This window comes from Silurus aristotelis (assembly GCF_946808225.1).
Source record: "Silurus aristotelis genome assembly, chromosome: 5".
Classification (NCBI taxonomy): domain Eukaryota; kingdom Metazoa; phylum Chordata; class Actinopteri; order Siluriformes; family Siluridae; genus Silurus; species Silurus aristotelis.
The window spans coordinates 8,531,998-8,555,287 of record NC_139578.1 but is presented as its reverse complement, the minus strand read 5'-3'; the positions used below and the strand labels follow the sequence as shown (position 1 = coordinate 8,555,287).

General features: G+C 38.3%; 1 protein-coding gene across 3 annotated transcripts; it reads left to right on the top strand.

The window, feature by feature from the left end:
• The first annotated feature begins 1,908 nt into the window (after positions 1-1,908).
• ranbp9 (RAN binding protein 9) lies at positions 1,909-23,078 on the top strand. Of its 3 annotated transcripts, none has more exons than XM_083541766.1 (14): positions 1,909-2,766; positions 6,324-6,435; positions 6,532-6,584; positions 10,721-10,888; positions 12,121-12,143; positions 12,671-12,855; positions 13,606-13,718; positions 16,456-16,564; positions 16,643-16,797; positions 16,902-17,043; positions 19,129-19,250; positions 19,418-19,569; positions 20,301-20,412; positions 21,745-23,078. In XM_083541766.1, the coding sequence occupies exons 1-14, from the start codon at positions 2,550-2,552 to the stop codon at positions 21,873-21,875; spliced, it is 1,794 nt and encodes a 597-aa protein (XP_083397892.1). In that variant the 5' UTR covers positions 1,909-2,549; the 3' UTR covers positions 21,876-23,078. The 3 variants fall into 3 exon arrangements, with proteins under 3 accessions (XP_083397892.1, XP_083397891.1, XP_083397893.1); XM_083541765.1 differs by having other exon boundaries at positions 2,041-2,766; positions 19,391-19,569; XM_083541767.1 differs by having other exon boundaries at positions 2,091-2,766; positions 19,421-19,569.
• The last annotated feature ends 212 nt before the right edge of the window (positions 23,079-23,290 follow it).

Here is a 23,290-nt window from a genome sequence, read left to right as displayed (position 1 = left end):
GAGAAGTTTGTGAGGGTAGTGCAGGACATGTATGAGGACAGTGTGACAGCAGTGAAGTGTGCAGTAGGAACGACAGACTGGTTCAAGGTGGAGGTGAGACTGCATCAAGGGTCGGCTCAGAGTCCTTTCCTGTTTGCAGTGGTGATGGACAGGTTGACTGACGAGGTCAGACACGAGTATCCATAAACTATGATGTTTGCGGATGAGATTGTGATTTGTAGCGAGAGTATGGAGCAGGTGGAGAAAAGCCTGGAGAGGTGGAGGTGTGTGCTGGAGAGAAGGGGAATGAAAGTCAGTAGGAATAAGACAGAGTACATGTGTGTGAATGAGAGGGATGGCAGTGGAGTGGTGCAGTTGCAGAAAAGAGGTGGTAAAGGTGGATGAGTTTAAGTACCTGGGGTCAACAGTGCAAAGTAATGGAGAGTGTGTTAGAAAAGTAAAGAAAAGAGTGCAGGTAGGGTGGAGTGGGTGAAGAAGAGTGGAAGGAGTGATTTGTGGTAGAAGGATATCTGCATGAGTGAAAGGGAATGTTTATAGGACTGTGGTGAGACCTGCGATGTTGTATGGTTTAAAGACAGTGGCATTGAGTAAAAGACAGGAGGTGGAGCTGGAGGTAGCAGAGCTGAAGATGTTGAGATTTTCATTAGGAGTGACAACGATGGACAATATTAGAAATGAGTTTATTAAAAGAACAGTGAATGTTGGAGACAAGGTGAGAGAGGCAAGATTGAAATGGTTTGGACATGTGCAGAGGAAGGACATGGGGTATATTGGTAGGAAAATGCTAGGTATTGGGCCACCAGGAAGGAGGAAAAGAGGAAGGCCAAGAAGGAGGTTTATGGATGTGGTGAGAAAAGACATGCAGGTAGTTGGTTTGAAAGAGGCAGATGTAGAGGACAGGGGGGTATGGAGAAAAATGATCTGCTGTGGTGACCCCTAATAGGAGCAGCCTATAGAAGAAGATTTCCTTATGTTAAACAACTAAGTAATCTGGCACCTTTGATAAGCAAAAGTATTGGAACAAATAGTATCACAGTAAATAACACTTACTATTTGATTACATATCCCTTGCTTACAATACCTGCTCCACCTTTGACAACACCAAACCGCTTTCTTAGTTTGTGTTCCTTTTTCAGGCTTGTACTTGTAGCTTTATTCATATGTTGTTTGCTTCTCGGGGGTTCTCCTATTAGTCTCCTTTTCAGGAGGTGAAATTCATGTTAACTATGGTTAATGTCTGTTGATTGTCATGGCCTCTCTATAAACTCTATAACCACTTTCTAACCTGATGAAGCACTTTGCTCTGTTGGCAGTGTTCAATGTCATGTTCTTGCTCAATGATGAAGTTTCTCACAATTAGATTGGATGCATTCTCTGTAAAATGCCACGCTACTATCATTCATTCTGCCGCCCAAACCGTACCAATAGCTCCTATGCGCCTAATCGAATAAGCTTGCATGTTTTAGGTCATGAGCAGATCTGTTCTTTCTTTCTGCACAAACCTTATCACTTTGCTAGAGTTTAATCACAGTTTCACAGCTTGGCTCATCTCCTTATGGTGAATTCTAATTCTCACTGCTCGTGAGTGGCTTCGTTCGGCCTCTTTATTTCTGCAAAGTGGCCAAAAAAACAAACAAACAAAAAATTGTTTCTTGTCACTATCACCTTCATGTTTAAACATGCTAATATGTTCCTCTATAACTGAGAAATGGAGTTTACTGGACCTGTTCTATAAGCTAAGCACAACTGAACCTATCAGCCTCAACACCCTGTAAAATGCCATATCACTGTTGCTGGCATGCTACAAACAGTTCAACCCAAATGTCCCTGTTAGTTTATAAACAGGTTACATAGTGGCACTGCACAAAATTTCAAGAAAGAAAAAAAAATTGGTATATTGGACAGTTTCATAAGATGAGCAAGATTTAGGATAATCCTGTCCACCATGTGCCTTGTTGTAGCTCTGTACATATCTGTTAATATGCTCATGACTAAGATGAAAGATCTATTTAGCCGAGACGTTCCTAAAATAAGTGATTAAGTGATTGTGTTTCCATGTAAGCTTATGCTGTGGCACAAGGTGCACAGAGGACATGTTATTGATAGGTTGTGTGAGTGTGTCTGGGCATGCATCAACTCCTGGAGAAGTGTGACTGGACTCCGCCTCAGCCAATCAGATCGCCGCATTTCTCACCAACAACAAACAAAAGATCGGACTTCTTCTGTCGATGTCTCGGAATTATATTGTAGATAGAGATAGCGGGAGATCGTGGTTTGGGGGGTTTCGTTTGTTCACCTTTGTGCATCGTCTTCGCTTCACTAACCTAGTCTTCTAGTAGGAGAGCTGTTTGCGCCTTGATCTCGAAAAAGCTAGCCAGCTAGCTAAGCCCCCTTCGATAAAAAGCGAAAAATAAAAAAAAATAAAAAAAAACAGGATCAGTTGGCGTTTTGTGACATCATATAGAGGACATCGCTGGAGTCTTCCAGAGGGCTGTCCAGCTAGAAGTAGCTGGTTAGCTGTGATTATTAGAGGGACGAATACGATCGCAATGTCCGGACCGTCATCGGGCTGCGGCTTTCTGATGTCGGTTGTTGTTCACGGAGACTCCGCTCTAAACGAGCAAGAAAAAGAGCTCAACCAGAGGCTCAGACGCCTTTACCCGGCCGTCAACGAACAAGAAACACCGCTCCCCAGATCCTGGAGCCCGAAGGACAAATTCAGCTATATCGGCCTGTCACAGAACAACCTACGGGTGCATTATAAAGGTAACTGGGCTGATTAGCAAACAAAGCTAGCTAACCCCCACTGCATGTACTGTATACGGAGACAGCTGGGAGCTCTACATGTTATTCACAGTAATCAGTTATGAGTTAGAATAGCTAAATAAATGGCTTTACCATCTGTTATCTACCAAAAGGGGCAGAAATTCAGCCGCGATTACTTTTAGCACTTATTGTACGCGCGTCACGGTATAATGCTATCTCTACACGTTTGACAGCTTTGTTAAATGACGGGATATCTACAAATATTCAAGCGTACATTAGTTTTAAGTCTTATTTTCGCGATCCCCCATTTGTTTAATCAGTAAACGATTTCATTGCTACGACAGTGGCTAGTTTGACAACCCAAGTTTTTTTTATTTTTAGAACTAGCAAGATGTTTTTGTACACCCGTATTCAGGGAAAACCCCGCCTTATTTCTAATATTTGGCAGCTCATTGGCTAAATCCCTCCATGTTACGCGGGTTAATAGTTGACGAGGCTTTTCGCTTAGCCAATCAGAACACTGGATTTTACGTAAAACGGGTAGAGAAAAATTGCATCAGAGGTCTCTTTCTTACTGAAACCCGGAAGTAGTGTTTAGATAAATTAAGGTGTATTTTTAGTTAACCTGTTTTGCAGTTTGATAGCTAGCCAAACCATCGAAATCCTGAAATTGTGCGCGGTTGTTGAAATAGTCAGATACGTTTATTAGAGTTAGCCGTGTTAAATGAACGTGTTCGATCTTTTGACTATAAGAATCATGTCGGATATGCTAAGTGAAGCCTGTAGGCTAATAGCATTAGCTCACCAAGGCCTGCTCGATAATGCTGCTTATTTCCTTGGTAGTCAGAAAGCAGCAGTAATGAACATGATGCTGTCGAACATCTCGTTCCAGACCTGTTTGTTCCACAAGTTCAACAATTTCCCCCAAATTAGTGCAGAATTGAGATGTGCTGTAGACATATATATATATATATATATATATATATATATATATATATATATATATATATATATATATATATATATATATACACACACACACACACACACACACACACACACACACGTATAGAGATATATACGGTTTTCATTGAAAAGTACAGAAACACAGCAACGAAATGCAGTCGAGCATCTACCAGAATTGCATATAGAAGATTTGTGCAAACTGACAAGTGCAAATAAATATGTAAATATATGTACAACAATTAGTATAAAGGCTGTGGGCTATGAAAAATGTGCAGAAGCTGTTGAGCATGTGTATGTATGTATGTATGTATGTATGTGTCTATCTATCTATCTATCTATCTATCTATCTATCTATCTATCTATCTATCTATCTATCTATCTATCTATCTATCTATCTATCTAATATACACACGCACAAATATTCATACAAACACAAATATACATACATGCATACACATGATTTATAGGACAGAAAACTTATACATATGTATGTGTGTAACATTTATTGGCTTTCGAAAGGCAAATCTCTTTGTCTCTGGTTTACTTATGAGTGTAACATAAGAATGAGGCAATGGATCACACTTGAGGTCAAGAGGTTCAGTTGATGGTACCAAATGGGCTGCTTGAAGTATTTCAGAACCTGCTGATCTCCTGGGATTTTCACACCCAACAGTCTGTAGAGCCTCCCCATGTTGGTGTGAAAAAACAAAAGACGTCCTGTAATTGGGGGGTACTGTAGGGTGAAAGACCTTGTTGATGTAAGATCAGACCATGCACAGCTGACAGGAACTCGCTAGTAACTCTAGTAACCACACTTTACCAGGGAATTTTTAGTGGTGTGTATATAATAGAAAAATATTAAAAAAACAATAGTCATCCCTAATTTAATGCCTAATAGTCGGATTTCACTGCTGGACCTAAAAAAATAAAAATAAAACATGCATACACATTACATATCATATTTTATATTTATAATACTTTTTATGACAAGACCTGAACTCACAGCTTCAGAAGGAAATTCAGCTGTGTTTCAGCAGATACTTGCATTCAGTTTTCTAGTTGAATGAAACGATAATACAATGAAAACAGAAACAATCCCTTTATAATAGAGTACAATAGATACCATTATATTAGCCACTGAACTCTATTGTACACAGCAATTCAAGCTATAATTCAATTCACTTGTATTTGTATAATCGTTTTAACAATGGACATTGTCCCAAAGTAGCTTTACAGAATTAAATAGATTACAAATATAACTTTCAAATTTCTAAATCAGTCCATATAAGTTTATAATTTGTACCTAATGAACAAGATAATGGAGACAGTGTCAAGGAAAAACTCCCTGAGATGGTATGAGAAAGAATCATTGAGGCAATACAATGATAGGCATCTATAGATAGCATTTTATAAATAAGAGATATGAAACTGGTCATTATTTTTAATTTTTTTCCAAATTTTGATGTAGCTGACTTGCTGACAAAGTCAGGATATTATGTAGATTAGAGTCAGTTAGTTTGCTTTTCAGTTTACACTTGTTTTGGCTTATCAAACTGAAAGCCTGCTTATAGAGGAAGGTACTGCCATGATTGTACAGCTGAAATATGAAGTACAAAATGTTAGAAATGAAGATCTGTGTCGGTTGCACCCCCATTTTCCACTCTCTTCTCATAAATGGCATGGGGCCCAAGTTTGGGCATCTCTGGTTTAGAGTGTAGAGATGAAGAGATATGATATGGGTGTGAAACTAAAGCACGGTGTTGCCTTTTTTCAAGGGGCTAGTAGCTAATGCTTGTTTAGAGAAGTTGCTATGATTTGCACAATGACATCATAAACATATATTGTTATTATTTGAATTGAGTCGCTCTTATTTGCACATCAAAACAGTAAATGAAGAAGGAAGATTGTCTCAAGACATGTGGTGTGGAAATGTAGAGTTTATCATTAGAAAAAAATATATATGTTAACATTTCTTATGGAAACAAATAATCTTTGGTTAAGGAACCACAATCTGTTGATGTCATTAAATTATAGTAAATTATCATATAATATAATTTACATTTCTATTTACCCATCTAGAACCAATGAATTACAAAGACAGGCGAACAAGCATTTTCATTATTTTAGGTTTCTGCAGAGAATTGGAAGTCTGGTTCATGAATATTATAGTCAGTAACTGTTGGCTGGCAGTGGCAATCACACAGAATCAGTTGAAAGATGGATTTTTTAAGTGATTTTATAGCAGTACATTTTTGATGGAATCCTTTTCCCTGTTGGTTGTCTAATGTCCACATGACTGACCTTATGTTCGAACTGTTGATCTTCAGGTGTTTGAACTTGGCTGATCTCTGAATGGCACAAAAGGTCACCAACTAAAAAAAGCCACATTATATCTGTTTATTTATCATTTGTAAAGTGATTCATCATTTGCATTTTCTTTTTTATGTAAGTAGTCTTTTTACGTCTTGATTTTGGATGTATTATAGGAACATTTAATATCACACGTTTTCTATTTTATTGGATTACCTTGCATTGATTTTAAACCCAATCCATTTACTGGGGCTTTGATTGTATATTTGTCTGATTTTCAGGGCATGGAAAGACACCTAAGGACGCTGCATCTGTTCGTGCGACTCACCCTATTCCAGCTGCCTGTGGCGTCTATTACTTTGAGGTGAAAATCATCAGTAAAGGACGAGATGGGTAAATAAGCTGATCAACATTTATTTAGCACAATCCAGAATATTTAAAGAAATAAAACTTGTGTATGTAATTTTCTTTCTTTTTCTTTCATATCAGGTACATGGGGATTGGTCTGTCTGCCCAGGGTGTCAATATGAACAGACTTCCAGGTAAAAAAAAGAAAAATATACTATTTAATTAGATTGGATGAGGAAATTGTCTGTCTAAAGCAGTCTGTGAGCTGACGTGTTAGCTCAGTGGTTAAGATGTGAAGTCTGATCGGAATATCATTCGTTTAAATCTCTGCACTACCATGCTGCCGGGTGCTTGAGCCAGGCCCTTAACCTTCACCTGTCCAGTTGTATAAATTAGATAAATTTACCGTAATTTCCGGACTATTAAGCGCACCTGTATATAAGCTGCACCCACTGAATTTTACAAATATTTTTATTTTGAACATAAATAAGCCGCACCTGTCTATAAGCCGCATAAAGTGTCTACACTAAAACTAATGAACTTAACACAGGCTTTAACGAAAGACAGTGCCTGTTACACGGTGAAATATGTTGTGGCTTCTTTAAGAGCTTAGCGGCATTTTGGGAATAGCCTGCCGCCGCATTTTTCCGGTATTACTGCATGTGTGCAAGACAGACAAATATGTCCTTATTATTTTCTGATGCTCATTTTTACGTTTTTTTGACTAACGCGTAACGCTGTTGCCAAGAAAAATTAAAAAGCACGAGTTTTGAAAACCTGTCTGTGCTTATATGATTTCTGTTGCAACTGGAGTTAGCGAGCTCTCCCTTGACCCTGATACAACACGTTACAATGGCTTGTATCTAAACAGTAGCCTACCAAGAAAGTCATTGTTTTCTGTCTTCCTCCTTCCTTTCACAACAATTTCTCTCGAGAGTTTATCTTTTGGCATCGTCGTGCGTTTAAAAATCTCCATCGGTGAAGCTTTTCTCCCGATGCCGTGCAGCTCAGAACACAGGTGAGGTGCGTGTTTTTGTTTTTTTTTTGTTTCTGTTCGGAAATTTCATTGGTCTATTGTTATGTCGCTCAGTTTTTTGGCTTGAAGTTTGTGAAACCGGGAAAAACCCAGGAAAAATCCATAAATTAGCCGCTTTGTTGTTTAAGCCGCGGGGTTCAAAACGTGGGGAAAAAAGTAGCGGCTTATAGTCCGAAAAATAAGTTGGTAGTTTTCTGCCAAATGCCATTAATGTAAATGATTGCATCACACAAGTAAAGCCAGGTGTGTGTTTATGTTAAGTTTAGTGGAAAGACAGATGCTTTCACATTTGGATAAACTGGGATGCTTGGAAAAAGAAAATCTTGCTTTTACACTCCCTTTTCACAGAAAATTTCATTATAGGCATAGAATTATGACTTTAATCGATGTCTAGATTCTCACTAGTGTTTTACTATTTGTCATCAAGCTATCCTGATTCAGTTTTGAAATTATTAACACCAAACAATCTACTGCAGTCTTGATTTTTTTCCTGCCACTACCAATATTCCCAAGCTATAAGAATTTGAATGCCAAATTGTTTCCATTCATTCAAAATTTGTATCATAGTTCCACTGTAAAACTCCAGCAAGTTGTGGCCTGAGGGAAAATGTAATTTATTTACTGATCATATCAGTCAATTGACTGAGCAAAGTAGTGCAGGTGTGACTATTAATAATGTGTCAAGACTTTGTGCTGTACTTATAAAAAGGATCTATGTAAAAAAGGGTGATAACTACAATTTGTTGATTGATATGTTGTTAAATTTTCTGATTAGTGGAGGTGGTACTTCAGTGGTTGAGGCATTGGGCTTTGGATTAGAAGGTCACAGGTTAAAATATACTTTTTAATGATTTCTAACTGCTATGGATCTCCTTTACCAGGGCCAAATTCAATAAAATGTCACTTAATAATACAACATTACTAACATTTCTGAAACACTTTTGTCATGGGTTGAGAATATTTTTGCTGACCATCTTCCCCTATATGAGTGCAAGGTCACATTATTCTGTCCTACTGTTTCCACAAACATTTCTGCGACTACGTTGAACAATGACCAGTAGATGAATGTTCTAAATCACTGGGAGAGTTTCCTGTGTGAAGTCCTGACATGTCTGGTTCCCAGCAGTCAAATTTTACTCACTTTGCTTTTACAAAAGCCAAATAAATAAGATGCAAGTCTAATTATTTCTCACATTCTTGACTTGATATGCCACCTCCTTATGTCTTGAGGCAAATATTGAAGTGTAAAGTGAAGTGTTGGCCACAGCATTTTCTCTGTTGTAAATTTCATAAAGTTTACTGACATCTAGCTGCATTCTAAATGAACTGGGGTAATGCATGCCATACCATAACATACAATAAAACATAGGTCAACTGAATGATGGAAATTGGTCAGACATTTTGTTAAGAGTAAAATAATAAAGTTAGCTCTCTTTTAGCTATCAGTAGGTGAAAAAGTAGAGGATAGTCAACAACCTGAAAACACAATCAATCAAAACGCTCGAAATGAACGCATTACTTGAAAACTTGTGCTTTTATTTCTATGTTTCCTGCATGTGACTCAGTGCACTTCCTCTAGTACAACAAAGACAGATGCCAGTGTTGTCATTGTGTGACAGATGCAGTCAGTCACAAAGATACTGTAAGCAAGCATGAAATATATAGAGTTCCTGGATGTATTCAGTCAGCATGCCATTATACATTTTGAGCACTGTTTCAGGATGAGGATTTCTGTATATTTATGATTTCATTTAAAATTGACATTTACAGCATTTGGCAGATTTCCCCCCTATCCAGAGCAACTTAAAATGATCTCATTCACACAGGGCCTTGCTCGGGGGCCAAAGTGCCATCTTGGTGTGGATGTGATTTGAACTCATGACCTTCAGATCCAAAGTCTTAATGCCTTAACTACTAAGCTACCACCTCCCCTGGAATTCTTAAACTCCTTTGTCGTTTATAGCTTCTGAGACATGCACTATATGGACAAAAATTTGGACACCTGCCCATGAGACTTCTATGTGGTTTTTGAACATCCCAATCTCCATTTAGTCTCCATTTGCTGTGGCGCCACTCTTCTGCGAAGATATTTCACTATATTTTGGGGGGCGCTTGTAGAGATCTGCGCTCATTCAGCCACAAACGGGTTGGTAAAGTCAGGTACTGATGTAGGGTGAGAAGGCAAGGGGGGTTCAGTCAGCGTTCCAATATATCCCCGAGTTGTTCATATGGTCAGAGCTTTATATCAGGCCACTCGAGCTTCCACTCTGACTTATGTAAACCATATCTTCATGGAGCTGGTTTTTGAGGGATTGTCCTGCTGGAACAGGGTCTCTTAGTTCAGGTGAAGGGAAAATTCACATCCAAACAGAATTGTGTGCCTCCAACTTTGTAGTAACTGTTTGTGGAAGAGCCACATATGGCTAAAAAAAGTCTGGTGTCCCAAAACCTTTGTGTGTATATAGTGTAGATGAGTCAATCTCTCTTCAAAACTTTGAAATGCATTTTTTTCATTATTTCACAAATGTATTATGTAGGTATGTGAAAGAATTTGAAATACTCTTCGTTAATGTCTGTCCCTAAGTATGACATTTGAAGAATTCAAAATTTATGGAAATTTCTCTTCTTGGGAAACATTTTTTTTTTTTTTTATTTTATTTTTTTTTTAATCTATAAAATGGACACCTGTGGTTCTCATCGTGTTCTCTTTTTCTCTGTGGTGCCATTAGTACATTTGTGTGTTTGTCTCCGTGATGTTTGACAGTGGGCGTCTTGATGCTGTTCAGAATGTGTGAATGCTTTGTGACCGTCAGGGTGTGTTGTATAGAAACTCATTCTTCGCTTTAAAGGGACAATTATGTAATGTTCATATGTGATGGCGGTGTTTTACGCTGACACCCAGGGTATATGTGGCAGGAGGATCATTTGTGGCTTGCTTGAGAGATAAGACTTTAACGCACACGTTCCTACTCCCTGGTTTCCATGATTGGGTGCATCTCAATTCCTGATAATCTTGTTTTTTTTTTTTTTTGGTGTGAATGTGCCAAATATATCAGTTCTATCCAGACGTTTCGGTGAGTAGACAGCCATGATGAATGACGTTTTTTACTGTCCATAGTGCAACGCTAAAAACGATTGTGGTCAGAAGGAACATTCACTGGAACTGATGGCACACAAGAATTAGTGTCTGGGTGCCTTTTTTTTATTTTTTTTTGCCAAAATTATATGCCGCAAAAGAGGTGAATTTTGTCCCAGCATGTGCTCTTGCTGATTACTTTACATTTGTTCTCTCAGGCTGGGACAAGCACTCGTATGGCTATCATGGAGATGACGGGCACAGTTTCTGCTCTTCAGGCACAGGGCAACCGTATGGCCCTACTTTCACCACAGGCGACGTCGTTGGCTGCTGCGTCAACCTTATCAACAACACTTGCTTTTACACAAAGAACGGCCACAGTCTAGGTACAGAACCAGTTGTGTGGTGTCTTACTGAGTATTAACATTCACCATTCTGTATATCAACTTCTTTCCACACTTCTGTCTAGTTTTACATAAGCATTTTTTTTATAGAATTCCACAATTTATTTGGCGTGCTGATTTTCTCCATTGGTGTGGGTTTTTTTTTTTTATTATAATTTTTTTTTATTTCTTTATATATAAACAAATGTGTATCACCTCACCACAGTGTGCACCCCAAAAACAGCTATCCAGTTGAGTGTGTATATGTTTAGAAATCCCAAAAAATGAACACAAACATACAACAATAATATTCAGTATAGAATCTTTCCATTTTCTAATATTTTTGCCAGAGCATTTTCAATTTTTTTCTTAATACTGTTACATAATATATTTTACACATATCTTTGCAGATGTTAAGTATTTAAATCACAGACAGTGCCCAAATTATTATAATTATAAGACTCAAAATAATGGCAAGTATACTGTCCTTTATAACAAGTATATTAATTTCCAACATGCTAATATTAATGAGGAAATTTAAATAAAAATAAGACACTCCACAAGTACTATTGTATTTCTGGCTCTCAAGAAACGTTATTGCACGTGTCTAGGTTTTTAGCCTGTATATTTCTAATAAAGATAACTGTAACAGTGTTTATTAATTTCCATTAACAATATGCCTTTGACAATCATTCGCTTCTCTTTATGTTAATGTGATGGTCCAGATAGAATCTTGCTTCTATAGTAAAACTAATAAAAAAAGAACCAATAATCATTGATATGGTGAAGCTTAGTGTAGAGATGTTTTGACAATAGGGCTTCATTGTCAGTGCTTTGTAACTGTCAGAGGTTCCAGGAAGCCTTTTTTCTTTTTTTTTTTTTTAGAACAGATTTTGTGCTTTGTGGTTTCTTGTGTTTTTCTTTATAGAAAACAAACTTTTTTGTTTTGTTTTATTAACTTCAAACATAAGTAGAAAAAGAGACTGGTGGAGGAACGACTGCTAGTAGCTGCACACAGGAAGTGAAACAGGAACTTGTCTAATGGACCTTCCAAAACATTGAATGTAATAGTGAATGGATAAGATCTTGTCCTTTAATAAATACATTTGCAATGGTTGTAAGACATTATTGGAATTTAATGCTATGGTTTGTACTTTATGTATGAATTGTTAGTGACATAAATTAACTTTTACATTCATTTTATTAATGTTTTTTGTTTTTGTTTTCTTTTCTAGGTATAGCTTTTACAGATTTACCAGTAAGTATCTTTCTTTCTTAAAATGTTTAGCTGTATATATATATTTTTTCTCATCCATAATGTTGGCATGAATAGTAGAGTCTGTTGTAAATATTACTTGTATGTTACCCTGCGCATTCGACATATTTTTTAAGAGACTTTTGATAAAATGGTTGGACTGCATGGCTTTTTAATTTTTACTACAAAACAAATGTCTTTTTGCGCCTAAAACAATCAGCCATTGAGAAGAAAACAAAGTCAGTCTAACTTCAGCATTCATGTTTCTCTGATTATGCTGTGAAGTGCGTTGGCTTTTCTGCTGTGACCTTTCGTTTTATTGGATCATGAAAAAAACGTTGCTTCATTTTAGTTATTTCTTGTTAGTTCTCCTTTTTACAACCAAGTGATTAAACCATATGCATTTTTATTTCCCAGAAACCATTTAATGTAGAGGCATTTTAGACACTGAACCCTTTTTTTTTTTTTAACACCATAACCTTGCTGATAACAGAGGAATTATTTAACAATAAAATGTTGTCTATCTCCAGCCTAACCTGTACCCGACGGTGGGTCTTCAGACCCCAGGAGAGGTGGTGGACGCAAATTTTGGGCAGCATCCATTTGTATTTGACATAGAGGACTACATGCGTGAGTGGAGAACCAAGATCCAGGCTCAGATTGAGCGTTGTCCTATTGGCGAGCGAGAGGGCGAGTGGCAGGCAATGATTCAGAAGTAAGTGTTTTTGCTTTTTTATAATGTGTAGCCACTGAAATTAGGTTGATTTTTATTACAGTTCACATTTTTAATAGCAGCCATGTTTGTAGTGTTGCTATTGCAACAAAACACCACTTAGAAAACCTAATTGGGCAAAAATAAAAAAAGCATCTATAAATTGAAATACTGCATTTGAATGTATATTATACCACAATGCATTCAAGTGCTTGAATTTGATTGGTCAGAAGGCGTTTTCAATGATTTCAAACTATGGTAACAGCTTATACATGTAGACTTGTACAGCGAACAGTTAATATTTAATACATTTAAATGTATTAAGACATTTGATAAGCTGATTTAAAACCAGGTTGTTTTGTCTAAATAATTGTCAATGTAATGAAGTTTTGCATTTCAGGAACATTTCATTGTCACTTATTGATTAGGTCTTTGTATGTTAGAGAAACAGTTAGAAAACAGGAGCTAAATTGATTATTGTCTGTTCCACACCTTTTAATCTAAAAATAGACTGTTGAAATTAATGTGTTGTTCTTAATAAATACATTTTAATCAATGGCAAAATGTTGCGATGTAAGCAGAAAAACACCCGCAATTTGCTGCACAAAAATGGTACAATTTGTTTATGGATGTCGGGAATTACATGACCCTCTACCGGGTATTTTTTTTGTATTAAAGCACAGTCTGTCAAATGTTACTAAATGCTGCAGTATTGCATGGACACAGGCATTGAGCTCTGCTCTTTGTTCACAGAATGGTGGCCTCTTACTTGGTCCATCATAGTTACTGTGCCACGGCTGAAGCTTTCGCCAAGTCCACCGACCAGGCCGTGCACGAGGAGCTTGCTTCAATCAAAAACAGACAGAGTGAGTCTGCTCAAATCAGTCATATGATCCAAAGTACTGATTTCTTCAGTATCAGTCCTATGCAGAAGTATTGGAACACTAGTATGATAAATATGAGTTTATACATCAGAATTTTAGCCTTTATTTTCTTTGCTTGAAATATTCAACTGTGTTAAAAAAACTGGTACCTCTGGTGGCAGACTACCTTATTTTTAGGTTCGCAAAAGTATTCATATCTGTTGCTTGCAATATTTAATACATTAGACAACCCACTGATATGAGCCAACTATTACATTGTCCTATTGTGGTGCTTTTCCAGGCTTGGACCACAGTATCTTTTAGTTATTAGTTTTATTAGGGGGTAGGAGTTGGTCTTCTTGACACCTACTTCATGCAGTAAATTGTGACATCTTTACCCCAGAAGGATGTTGGAGAAGTCACTGAGTGTTGTTTCTTCACAGACCTCACAGTGTAGTTGTCCTCTACTGCTGTTTTCCAGGGCCAACGTTTTGATGTATGGTCACAGTATTTCTTTTATTTCTCCGGGACATTGTTTTATTGGCTATGCCCAGTGCAGTGGCTCTGACAGCAAATGCATTCTTCACAGGTTCTGAAAGCCAGTGCTCAAACTAAAATTAGAAATGTATATCCTTTTAATTGCTTACACAGTCAATCTATCGTTTCAGACTTTTCAAACACCTGCCAGAATTTTTGGTTCCAGTATTTTTGTTCACTTAAAAAAAAATTTAGTGGGCTCAAAAAAATTTACCATGTTCTAACTTTTTAACACATCAAGATTTAGATTGAAATTATGATCAATTGTTTTATATTTGCCTGTTGAGCTTAACTCTCAATGTCTTCCATGTAATGCAAAAATGAAAGATTCTGCCTTGTTCCAATACTTTTGGAGGAGACTGGGTACATTTTTAGTCATGAAATGCTCATTGAAAGGAGAATAAACAGCACACATCTGGGGTGGGTAAATCAGGACAGATCAGGAAAAGCAAATTTTGTGTTTGCGTTTTGTGTTTGTTTTTGCAGTTGTTTGGCATGCAGGTAGATTTAACAAACAGCCCATCCTTTTATAAATTTAGCAAAAAGAGAAAAATTCATTCGGTTTTATTCACTATGGTGCAATACACCTTATTGTTTTTGTCTCCCACCAACTGCCGCACTAGACACATTAGCAGATGCATAGTGTGCTCGATTTTTAGAACAATCAACCATTGATTAGCTGCGTTAATTAGCATGCATGGATGCCAGATCTTTTTGGAATCAGGAGCACACGGGAATGTGGAAAATGTGAAACAGGAGTTAAAACATAACTGTCATGTAAAACTGTTGCTGAGTACACACAGCCACCTCGCAATTAAACAATAACTATACTATGCTACATACACTATATATGGACAAACGTAATGTATTTCCAACCCTTACCCAAACTGTTAACACAAAGCTGGAGGGACACACATGTATAGGATGTCGTTGAATGCTCAAACTCAGTATGCTACATTAAAAATTTTGTTAGAAGAATCATAAAAGTTGTGTATGGTGCTTGCCAAAAGTGGGATGGGAAACATCGTCTTTTATCATTTTAGAAAGACACGTTAAATTTTCTTTTGTTATGCGCAAGAAACTAGGTAATTTAACGGTATGAAGATTTACTTTGACCAAACAAATATATAAATATACAGATATTTAACTTTTTTTTTTTTTCTTTGAAAAATCCTCCATTACCATTAATTCTTCACACTCTTGGCAGTTTCTCCAGACATTTAGCTGAAATACTTCAGCCATGCCTCTTGTAAAACTTGCAAAGGGTGTTCTAGTTCGTTATTAGAGCAATTCAATAGGATTTAGGTGGGGTGACTGGTTAGGCCTTTCTATAATGGATAACACTCCAGCTGACTGTTTGCTGTCTAATGAACTCTTACAGAGCTTGTACATATGCTTTGGTTTTTGTTTTGTTTTTTTGTATGGAGAAGTTGGTTGAGGTTCCCTGGTGGTCTAGTGGTTAGGATGCGGCGCTCTCACCGGGTTCGATCCTCGGTCCCGGGTTCGATCCCCGGTCAGGAAACCAACCCCAGCCACTCTTAGTGCCGGTCCCAAGCCCGGATAAATGGGGAGGGTTGTGTTAGGAAGGTCATTCAGCGTAAAAACTTGCCAAATCTTGCATTTATCCACAGTCCAGACACAATTGCAATGCTGTGAAGTATGAAATTGGAGCCATGTTGGTTCAATATTCCTTTTAACCTAAATAGGTCTCCAACCTCTAATGGGAGCAGCCGAAAGAAGAAGAGGTCTCCAACCTTACTCAAACCATAAAGCTTCCACTTCAGTGTTTAACTATGGGTGTAAGGCATTTTGCTGACTTATCTTTTATGTTTTCCATCTGTTCGAGCCAAAAATGTCAAATGTCAAACCCAGAATTGTCCTCTAGTCGTGCCCTGTCCAATTATTGTGTTGTTGCCTTTTCCCTAGTTTGTTGCATATAAACAAATGAAACATGCACGTGTCTCAAAAACCATAGGACTTGGGGTTTCCAAACTTTTTACAGGCACTGTTCATGCACTTAACTATCCAATTGCATTTTTAGCTTAGACAATTTGTTTAGATGAAACAAAACACCAGACTTGTTGCTTTTACTCACTTTTTCACTTTCATTTTATGATGAATTTATGATTAGTTAACTCTAACACAATTTAGAACCAACTTTATTACGGATTTTCTTTCTTTCCCAATTCATCTGTAATCTTAGAAATCCAGAAGCTGGTTCTGTCTGGTCGAATGGGGGAGGCCATCGAGACCACTCAGCAGCTCTACCCTAGTCTGCTCGAAAGGAACCCTGACCTGTTATTCATGCTAAAGTACGTGCTGCTTAATGACATTGTTGGTTAAATGTTTTACGAACGAGTAGGCATGACTCCTCATTTTTGCACACATAGAGTGAGACAGTTCATTGAAATGGTGAATGGCACTGACAGTGAGGTACGCTGTCTCGGTGGGCGGAGTCCCAAGTCCCAGGATAGCTACCCTGGTTCTCCCCGCCTTTTCAGTAGCCCCACCCACAAAGCCACTGGCTCTCAGGCCTACCAGTCAGGTATGTATTCCCAACATGTCTATTGCATGAAATGTATTCTGATAACTGTATGATAATCATCATATGTTCTGGATCAATGTCTTTGTGATGATTTTTATTTCCAGGTTTTGAAAGTAACTGCTGTAATGGAGTGTCATCCAGTAAAGCTCACTCCTCAGCACACAGCCACAAACCATGTCCCGTAACCACAAGCAGCAGTGAGCTGGGAGTTCTGAACGGCAGCCGCACACAGCAGTCCAGCATAAGGTATTTATCAATAATGCCACATAAAACATCTTGATGCTCTTATAATTTATAGTCGTTTACCTTTAAAGCATAATTCTAGAAATGATAATAATATTAATTTTGCACTCAAATGTATCTTTATCCTAAAAAGCTTCTCAATTATTAGCAATGCAATCTGTAAACTGTTTTTACACCTCGCATTGGTGTATGCCACTGTTAAACCACCCCCAGATTCGTGGCTTGTGCTATATAACAATATTATCATCTCAGCATGATGTTACATTATCACGATATTCAGTGATGTTTCTAATGATTTACATTTTTTATATTACCAGACATGCCAGTCTTCACTTTTTTATTTTTAGTGCTGTAGTCCCTTTCAGTAATTAAGAATGTATAGAAAATGGGAAGTAAGTTTATTCATGTTGAGCTAAATCTGTTAATAGACACTATATTGACAATATAGGTTGAGGTGGGGTTGCATCAAGAATTGGCTCTGAGCCCTTTCCTGTTTGCAATGGACAGGTTAATGAACAAGGTCAGACAGGAGTTTCCATGGACTATGATGTTTGCAGATGATTTTGTGATTTGTGTTGAGAGTAGGGAGCAGGTTGAGAAAAGCCTGGAGAGGTGGAGGTATGTGTTGGAGAGAAGGGGAATGAAAGTCAGTAGGAGTAAGACAGAGTACATGTGTGTGAATTAGAGAGAGGGAAGTGGAGTGGTGCGGTTGCAGATAGAAGAGGTGAAGAAGGTGGATGAGTTTAAGTACCTGGGGTCAACAGTGCAAAGTAATTGTGTTAGAGACGTGAAGAAAAGAGTGCAGGCAGGGTGAAGTGGGTGGAGAAGAGTGGCAGGAGTGATTTGTGGTAGAAGAATGAAAAGGAAAATTTGTGGTAGAAGAATGAAAAGGAAAATTTGTGGTAGAAGAATGAAAGGGAAAGTTTATAGGACGGTGGTGAGACCTGCGATGTTGTATGGTTTAGAGACAGTGGCATTGAGTAAAAGACAGGAGGTGGAGCTGGAGGTGGCAAAGCTAAAGATGTTGAGGTGTTTGTTGCGAGTGACGAGGATGGAAACGATTAGAAATTAGTTTATTAGAGGGGACAGCGCATGTAGGACGTTTTGGAGACCTGTTGATTGAGGTGCAATTGAGAAGGTTTGGTCATGTGTAGAGGAGCGACATGGGGTATTTCGGTAGAAGAATGCTGAGGATGGATCCGTCAGGCAGGGGTAAAACAGGAAGGCAAAGGAGGAGGTTTATGGATGCTACCCTAGACATGCAGGTAGTTGGTTTAAAAGAGGCAGATGTTGAGGACAGGGTTGTATGGAGACTGATCTGCTGTGGTGACCGCTAATGGGAGCAGTCAAAAGAAGTAGTAGTAGTACACTATATTGACAAAGCTTTTGGGAATATGTAGTTCTTCCAAGCTATTACCACAGAAATGGAGGCACATAATTGTATAGGATGTCTTTGGAGAATAAAATTTGGCAAGGCTCTGTGCACAAAGCCAGCTCCATAATGATATTCTTTACATTGGTTGAACAGGAAGATCTTGGGTGTTCTGCAGTAGGGTTGATGTCAGACCTCAATAGAACCCCTTTGGGATGTATTAGAACATTGATTGCACCCCAAGCCTTCTCACCCTACATCAGTACCTGACTTTACCAATATCCTTATGGTAGAATGAGCAAATATCCTTACAACTACACTCCAAAATCTATTGGAATACCTTCCCAGAAGAGTGAAGGTAAACTGGGAATGAATGTGAAATAGTATGTTGAAAAAGTGCATAAAAAGCATATGGTCAGGTGTCCACAAACCTTTGTCCATATAGTGTAGGTTCAATCCTGTTAACATAAGACGAGTGTAAATATAGCATCATTTAACTATATTTAATAGGTATGCCACATTAAATGGTTTATAGCAGTTTTTTGAAAAAATATGCAAACATTTAGCCTCATCAGGGGTAAAAAAATTTAGTCATTGCTATGTAATGCTGCATGTTTAAAAACTTCCTCTATCATTTTTTTTTGTTCCAAAGTATTTATTAATATTGTAAAACTTTTATTAATATTGTAAAGTTTTAAACGCTTGGTTTTATGCAGTAATGATGTAGATATGGAGGTGGACCACATCTCTAACGGAGTGTCCGAGTCCTCCTCGAACGGCTTCTTGAATGGGAGCACAACGCACTCGGCAGACATCGAGGACTGCGAAGGGGAAATGGGTGAGACTGCTAATAGTTTTTTATTTCCTAAGATCCATTACAAACATAATTTGTAATAAAACAAATTTCTTAAGATCCATTACAAACATAAAGAAATGGCGTGTAAAAAATTTGGGGATAAATTCCATAACCATCATTAGATAATCACATCGTTGCCTTGCACGCAGAAGTAGAGTCGGCTCAGTCCAAGAGGCAGCTCTGCGGGGGGAGCCAGGCCGCCATTGAGAGGATGATCCATTTTGGCAGAGAGCTGCAGAGCATGAGCGAACACCTTCGCCGTGAACATGGCAAAAACTCAGCCAACAAAAAGATGCTTAAGGTAGCCATGCCAACTATGTGTTATAAATGTAACGTACCCGTTGTGCAGCTATGCTTGGATTTAAAGCGAAACTATGATAAAAGGAAACACAAAGTTCTTCAGTTTGAATTAATAGAATACAGTGGAACCTCGGAGCTCGCAAGGGGTTAGGGACCGAGACCGGTCGCGAGTTCCGAATTTTCGCGACCTTTTGATATGACCCCTTCCAACCCAGTAAAAACCCAAAGAACACTATAAACGAAATCGATTTAAATTAGTAAATAACACAATTTCACTCCATAACACTTAATTATTAGACTATTTTAACAATAATTTATTTGTCATACAATACTGTTATATTTTATAGTTTAAAAGAATAATACATAATAAAAATAGTTTTAAAGCATTTTTTAGACAATTTTAACGAGATAAACCTTGATTAGAAATGTTAAAACTAGCGTTTTGAGCAGCTCGCGGTTGCTCACAAGCCGGTCTGAATGAGAGTCGCCGGTCGGAATGAAAGTCACGAGCATGCGAGGTCGCGAGCGCTGAGGCCGCGAGCTCCGAGGTTCCACTGTAGTAACCTTTCTGCAGGTTTCGGTTGTTCAAATTACCCTTGCAGCTTTAACCGTGTGTGTGTGTGTGTGTGTGTGTGTGTGTGTGTGTGTGTGTGTGTGTGTGTGTGTGCGTGTGTGCGTGTGTGCGTGTGTGCGTGTGTGCGTGTGTGCGTGTGTGCGTGTGTGCGTGCGCAGGATGCTTTTAGTTTGTTGGCATACTCAGATCCTTGGAACAGTCCTGTGGGCTACCAGTTGGACTCCATCCAGAGAGAGCCAGTCTGCTCCACACTCAACAGTGCAATATTAGGTAAGACTGCAATACATATTTAGAGCAAGAACATTTTTAGACAGTGGTTTTTAGAAGTTAAAAGCAGGCAAACTTGCCACTCTCAAAAAAAGTATAGTGAACTTGCTACAGGATAAACCATGTACACAAGTGTCAATTCTAGTGAAGGTTAGCTTGGCTTAGACCAGGAAAGGCTATTCAAAGCCACTGTGCTATTATAGAAAAAGCTTTTGTAGCTTTTGTAAGAATAAAAACATTATCTAAGAGTTTATTGTGAAAAGCGACAACAGAGGAGATCTGAAATTCATGTTTGCAAGCCCTTGTAAGGCTAAATGCAAGACAAAATGTAATGTAAAGCTAAACAGCAGTTTGCTGATTTTTAAGTTTTGCCTTTATTCATAGACTTAAAAATAAAAACAATTTTAAACCGCTAATAAAACCTTCATTTTTGGTTTGAACTTTGTCCTCAGGCTCATCATTATTGCACATCCTCGTAGAAAAGTAACAGCAACAAGTTTCTTTTAGGAACAGTCCATTTCGAATGTCGCCGTTGATCATATTGTTAGTGGACAGTTCTATGTTCAGGCGTCTACTGTATGTCAGAGATATGGTTGAGTTGGTTTCAATAAATGTGGGAAAGACTATGAACGTTATCCATAAGATCAGTGAGTGGAAATCCTTGTACATCATTTACCAAGCATTATGTCTACCTGCATTACACTGAAAGGTAAGCAAATACCTGTAGATCTTGACATGCCAATCATTTAGACTTTGTACATGGCTTTACTGTTTAAAAAGGTTTTTACAAACAACTGATAATGATATAATAAAAACTGCCCTTGATTTTACCAGCCTATTGACTTCAAAAAGCATGGGATGGCTGCCCAGATGAAATAAACCGATGCTTTAAGATGCATTACCATTGGCAATGGTACACCCTGAGCTCCATGAGTAGATTAAATGTAAACTAAACTAAAGACCAAGGTCAATTTTTTTTTTTTCTTTTTTTTTTTTTATGTGCCTGAGATCCTCAATTTCATTTCAAATAGTGTTCTTGGTCAACTTTGTAAGCAGTTCATATTTCATGGAAAACTGGGAATAAGTTATGAGTCATCATCCTGGAGCAGTAAAAAAATAAAAAGAGTTCATGCAACCATTATGGCTGAATGTAGTACTGTGCAAGGAGTGGCCTCCTTGTCCCAAGAGAAAATTTTGGTCAATCATGAGTTGGGATGGTGTAGTGTAATTTGGAATGCTCATTAAAAAAAAAAAAATGGTCCACAAAAGTATATCCGAAGAGTGATCTGAGTGATTACAGTGATCTGATGTCTGTCCCCTAAATGTGTTTTGCAGAGACCCATAACCTGCCCAAGCAGCCCCCTCTGGCTCAGGCCGTGGGTCAGGCGACTCAATGTCTGGCACTTATGGCTCGCACAGGCATCGGCTCCTGCGCTTTCGCTTCAGTGGACGATTACCTGCACTAGCCCATAGAGAAGAAGTAACCCTTTACAAATGGTCATGCAGCACAATCTGCATCACCTTGACTCAACCTGGTCTCCAGAAACATCGGGCCCGTCTCTAATCGCGACCCGGAGCGCCTCATAAGCCGGACCCATTCCAAATCCTGACTCTCGCTCTCCTCTAAGAGACTGGATCCTATTTCCTGCAGGGCATCTCGAGTCTGTAGGACAACATTTCGAAGGATCCCCCGAACCAAACCAATTCCTGAACCATCACACCTTTTTGATTTTGATTTTTAATTTGGGATAGGGGAGGGGTGTGTGTGTGTGTGTGTGTGTGTGTATGTTTGTTGCAGGCTCTGTTTGTTTCCTAGTTTGAGGCATGAGACAAATTTATTCTGATTCTAATCAATGTTATAATTAAACTTGCATATAAGATTCTATTTGTTCTCGATTGAAAGCTGGCTAAAGTGAGCACCAAGGCCCCCCACCCTCTTTACAGTTAACACCTAGCTGTTTTTTTAAGGTGTCTGCTTGTGTATTTGTTACACCCCCACTTCACTCCTACACCTATTTTTTTTTTTTTTTTTTTTTTTTTGAAAGCTATATTAACATGCAGAGTGGAATATTTTAGTTATCTAAAGAAAAAAAAGAAAATTCAGTCCAACAAATCTGGACTCCTTCTTAGTGGTGGTATTTAGTATAGAGAGTTAGTGTGAGCTGTATTTTGAGTTAAGCCCTTCTTTGTGCAAGCGTGCCCTCCCTCTGCAGAGTCTGCACAGCAGGTTTGATTCACGTTTGGACACTTGGACTTGTAACCGTGTGGATGTCTACGGGTGTCCCGAAGTCTTTCTCCGAACTGTTTTCATCCAGGCTGACGCTCAACACACTCACGTTTCTGTACAGTGCAGCTCTCTGAAATATGCCTAGGCTTGTATTTATCGATCGGCCCCCTAGTTTTGGATAAACCTCCATTGTGCATAGTAACAAAAACATTTTAAGATTGAAAGGAAAAAAAAAAAAAGTCTGAACTGTTTATTGCTCATTGCTTGATATATACAAGCCCTGGCTAAAAAATAGGAAAGCCTGTTCCTGGTTTTCTCCTGTTTCACCAGCCAGCCCTTATTGACCATCACTACGTTACAAAAGCAAGGAGAATGATACAGTATTGTCAACAGCACTGTCTTATCATTTTCAGTAATAAAATACAAATACCCAGGTGGACAAGACATGTGTACGGACTGCGTTCTTCTAGACACTCGTCATGCTTGTAGTAAGCAGATGCATGTCTTCGGTTGTGGATGATTATATATTTTTTGTGTGGATGCATGAACCTCATCAACAATAATCCACTGGAAGTGATGACCTCATGTTGTAAATTACTCTTACAGTCTATGCATATTAAAATTGTGACTGACACAGCTCTCCTAACCGAATCC

Excerpts from the sequence above, each read along its gene's own strand:
- ranbp9 (XM_083541765.1), top strand. The coding sequence starts at position 2,550 with ATGTCCGGACCGTCATCGGGCTGCGGCTTTCTGATGTCGGTTGTTGTT. Across the intron at positions 10,889-12,120 it reads AAAGAACGGCCACAGTCTAG|GTATAGCTTTTACAGATTTA; the intron begins GTACAGAACCAG and ends TTTCTTTTCTAG. Across the intron at positions 19,570-20,300 it reads CCAACAAAAAGATGCTTAAG|GATGCTTTTAGTTTGTTGGC; the intron begins GTAGCCATGCCA and ends GTGCGTGCGCAG.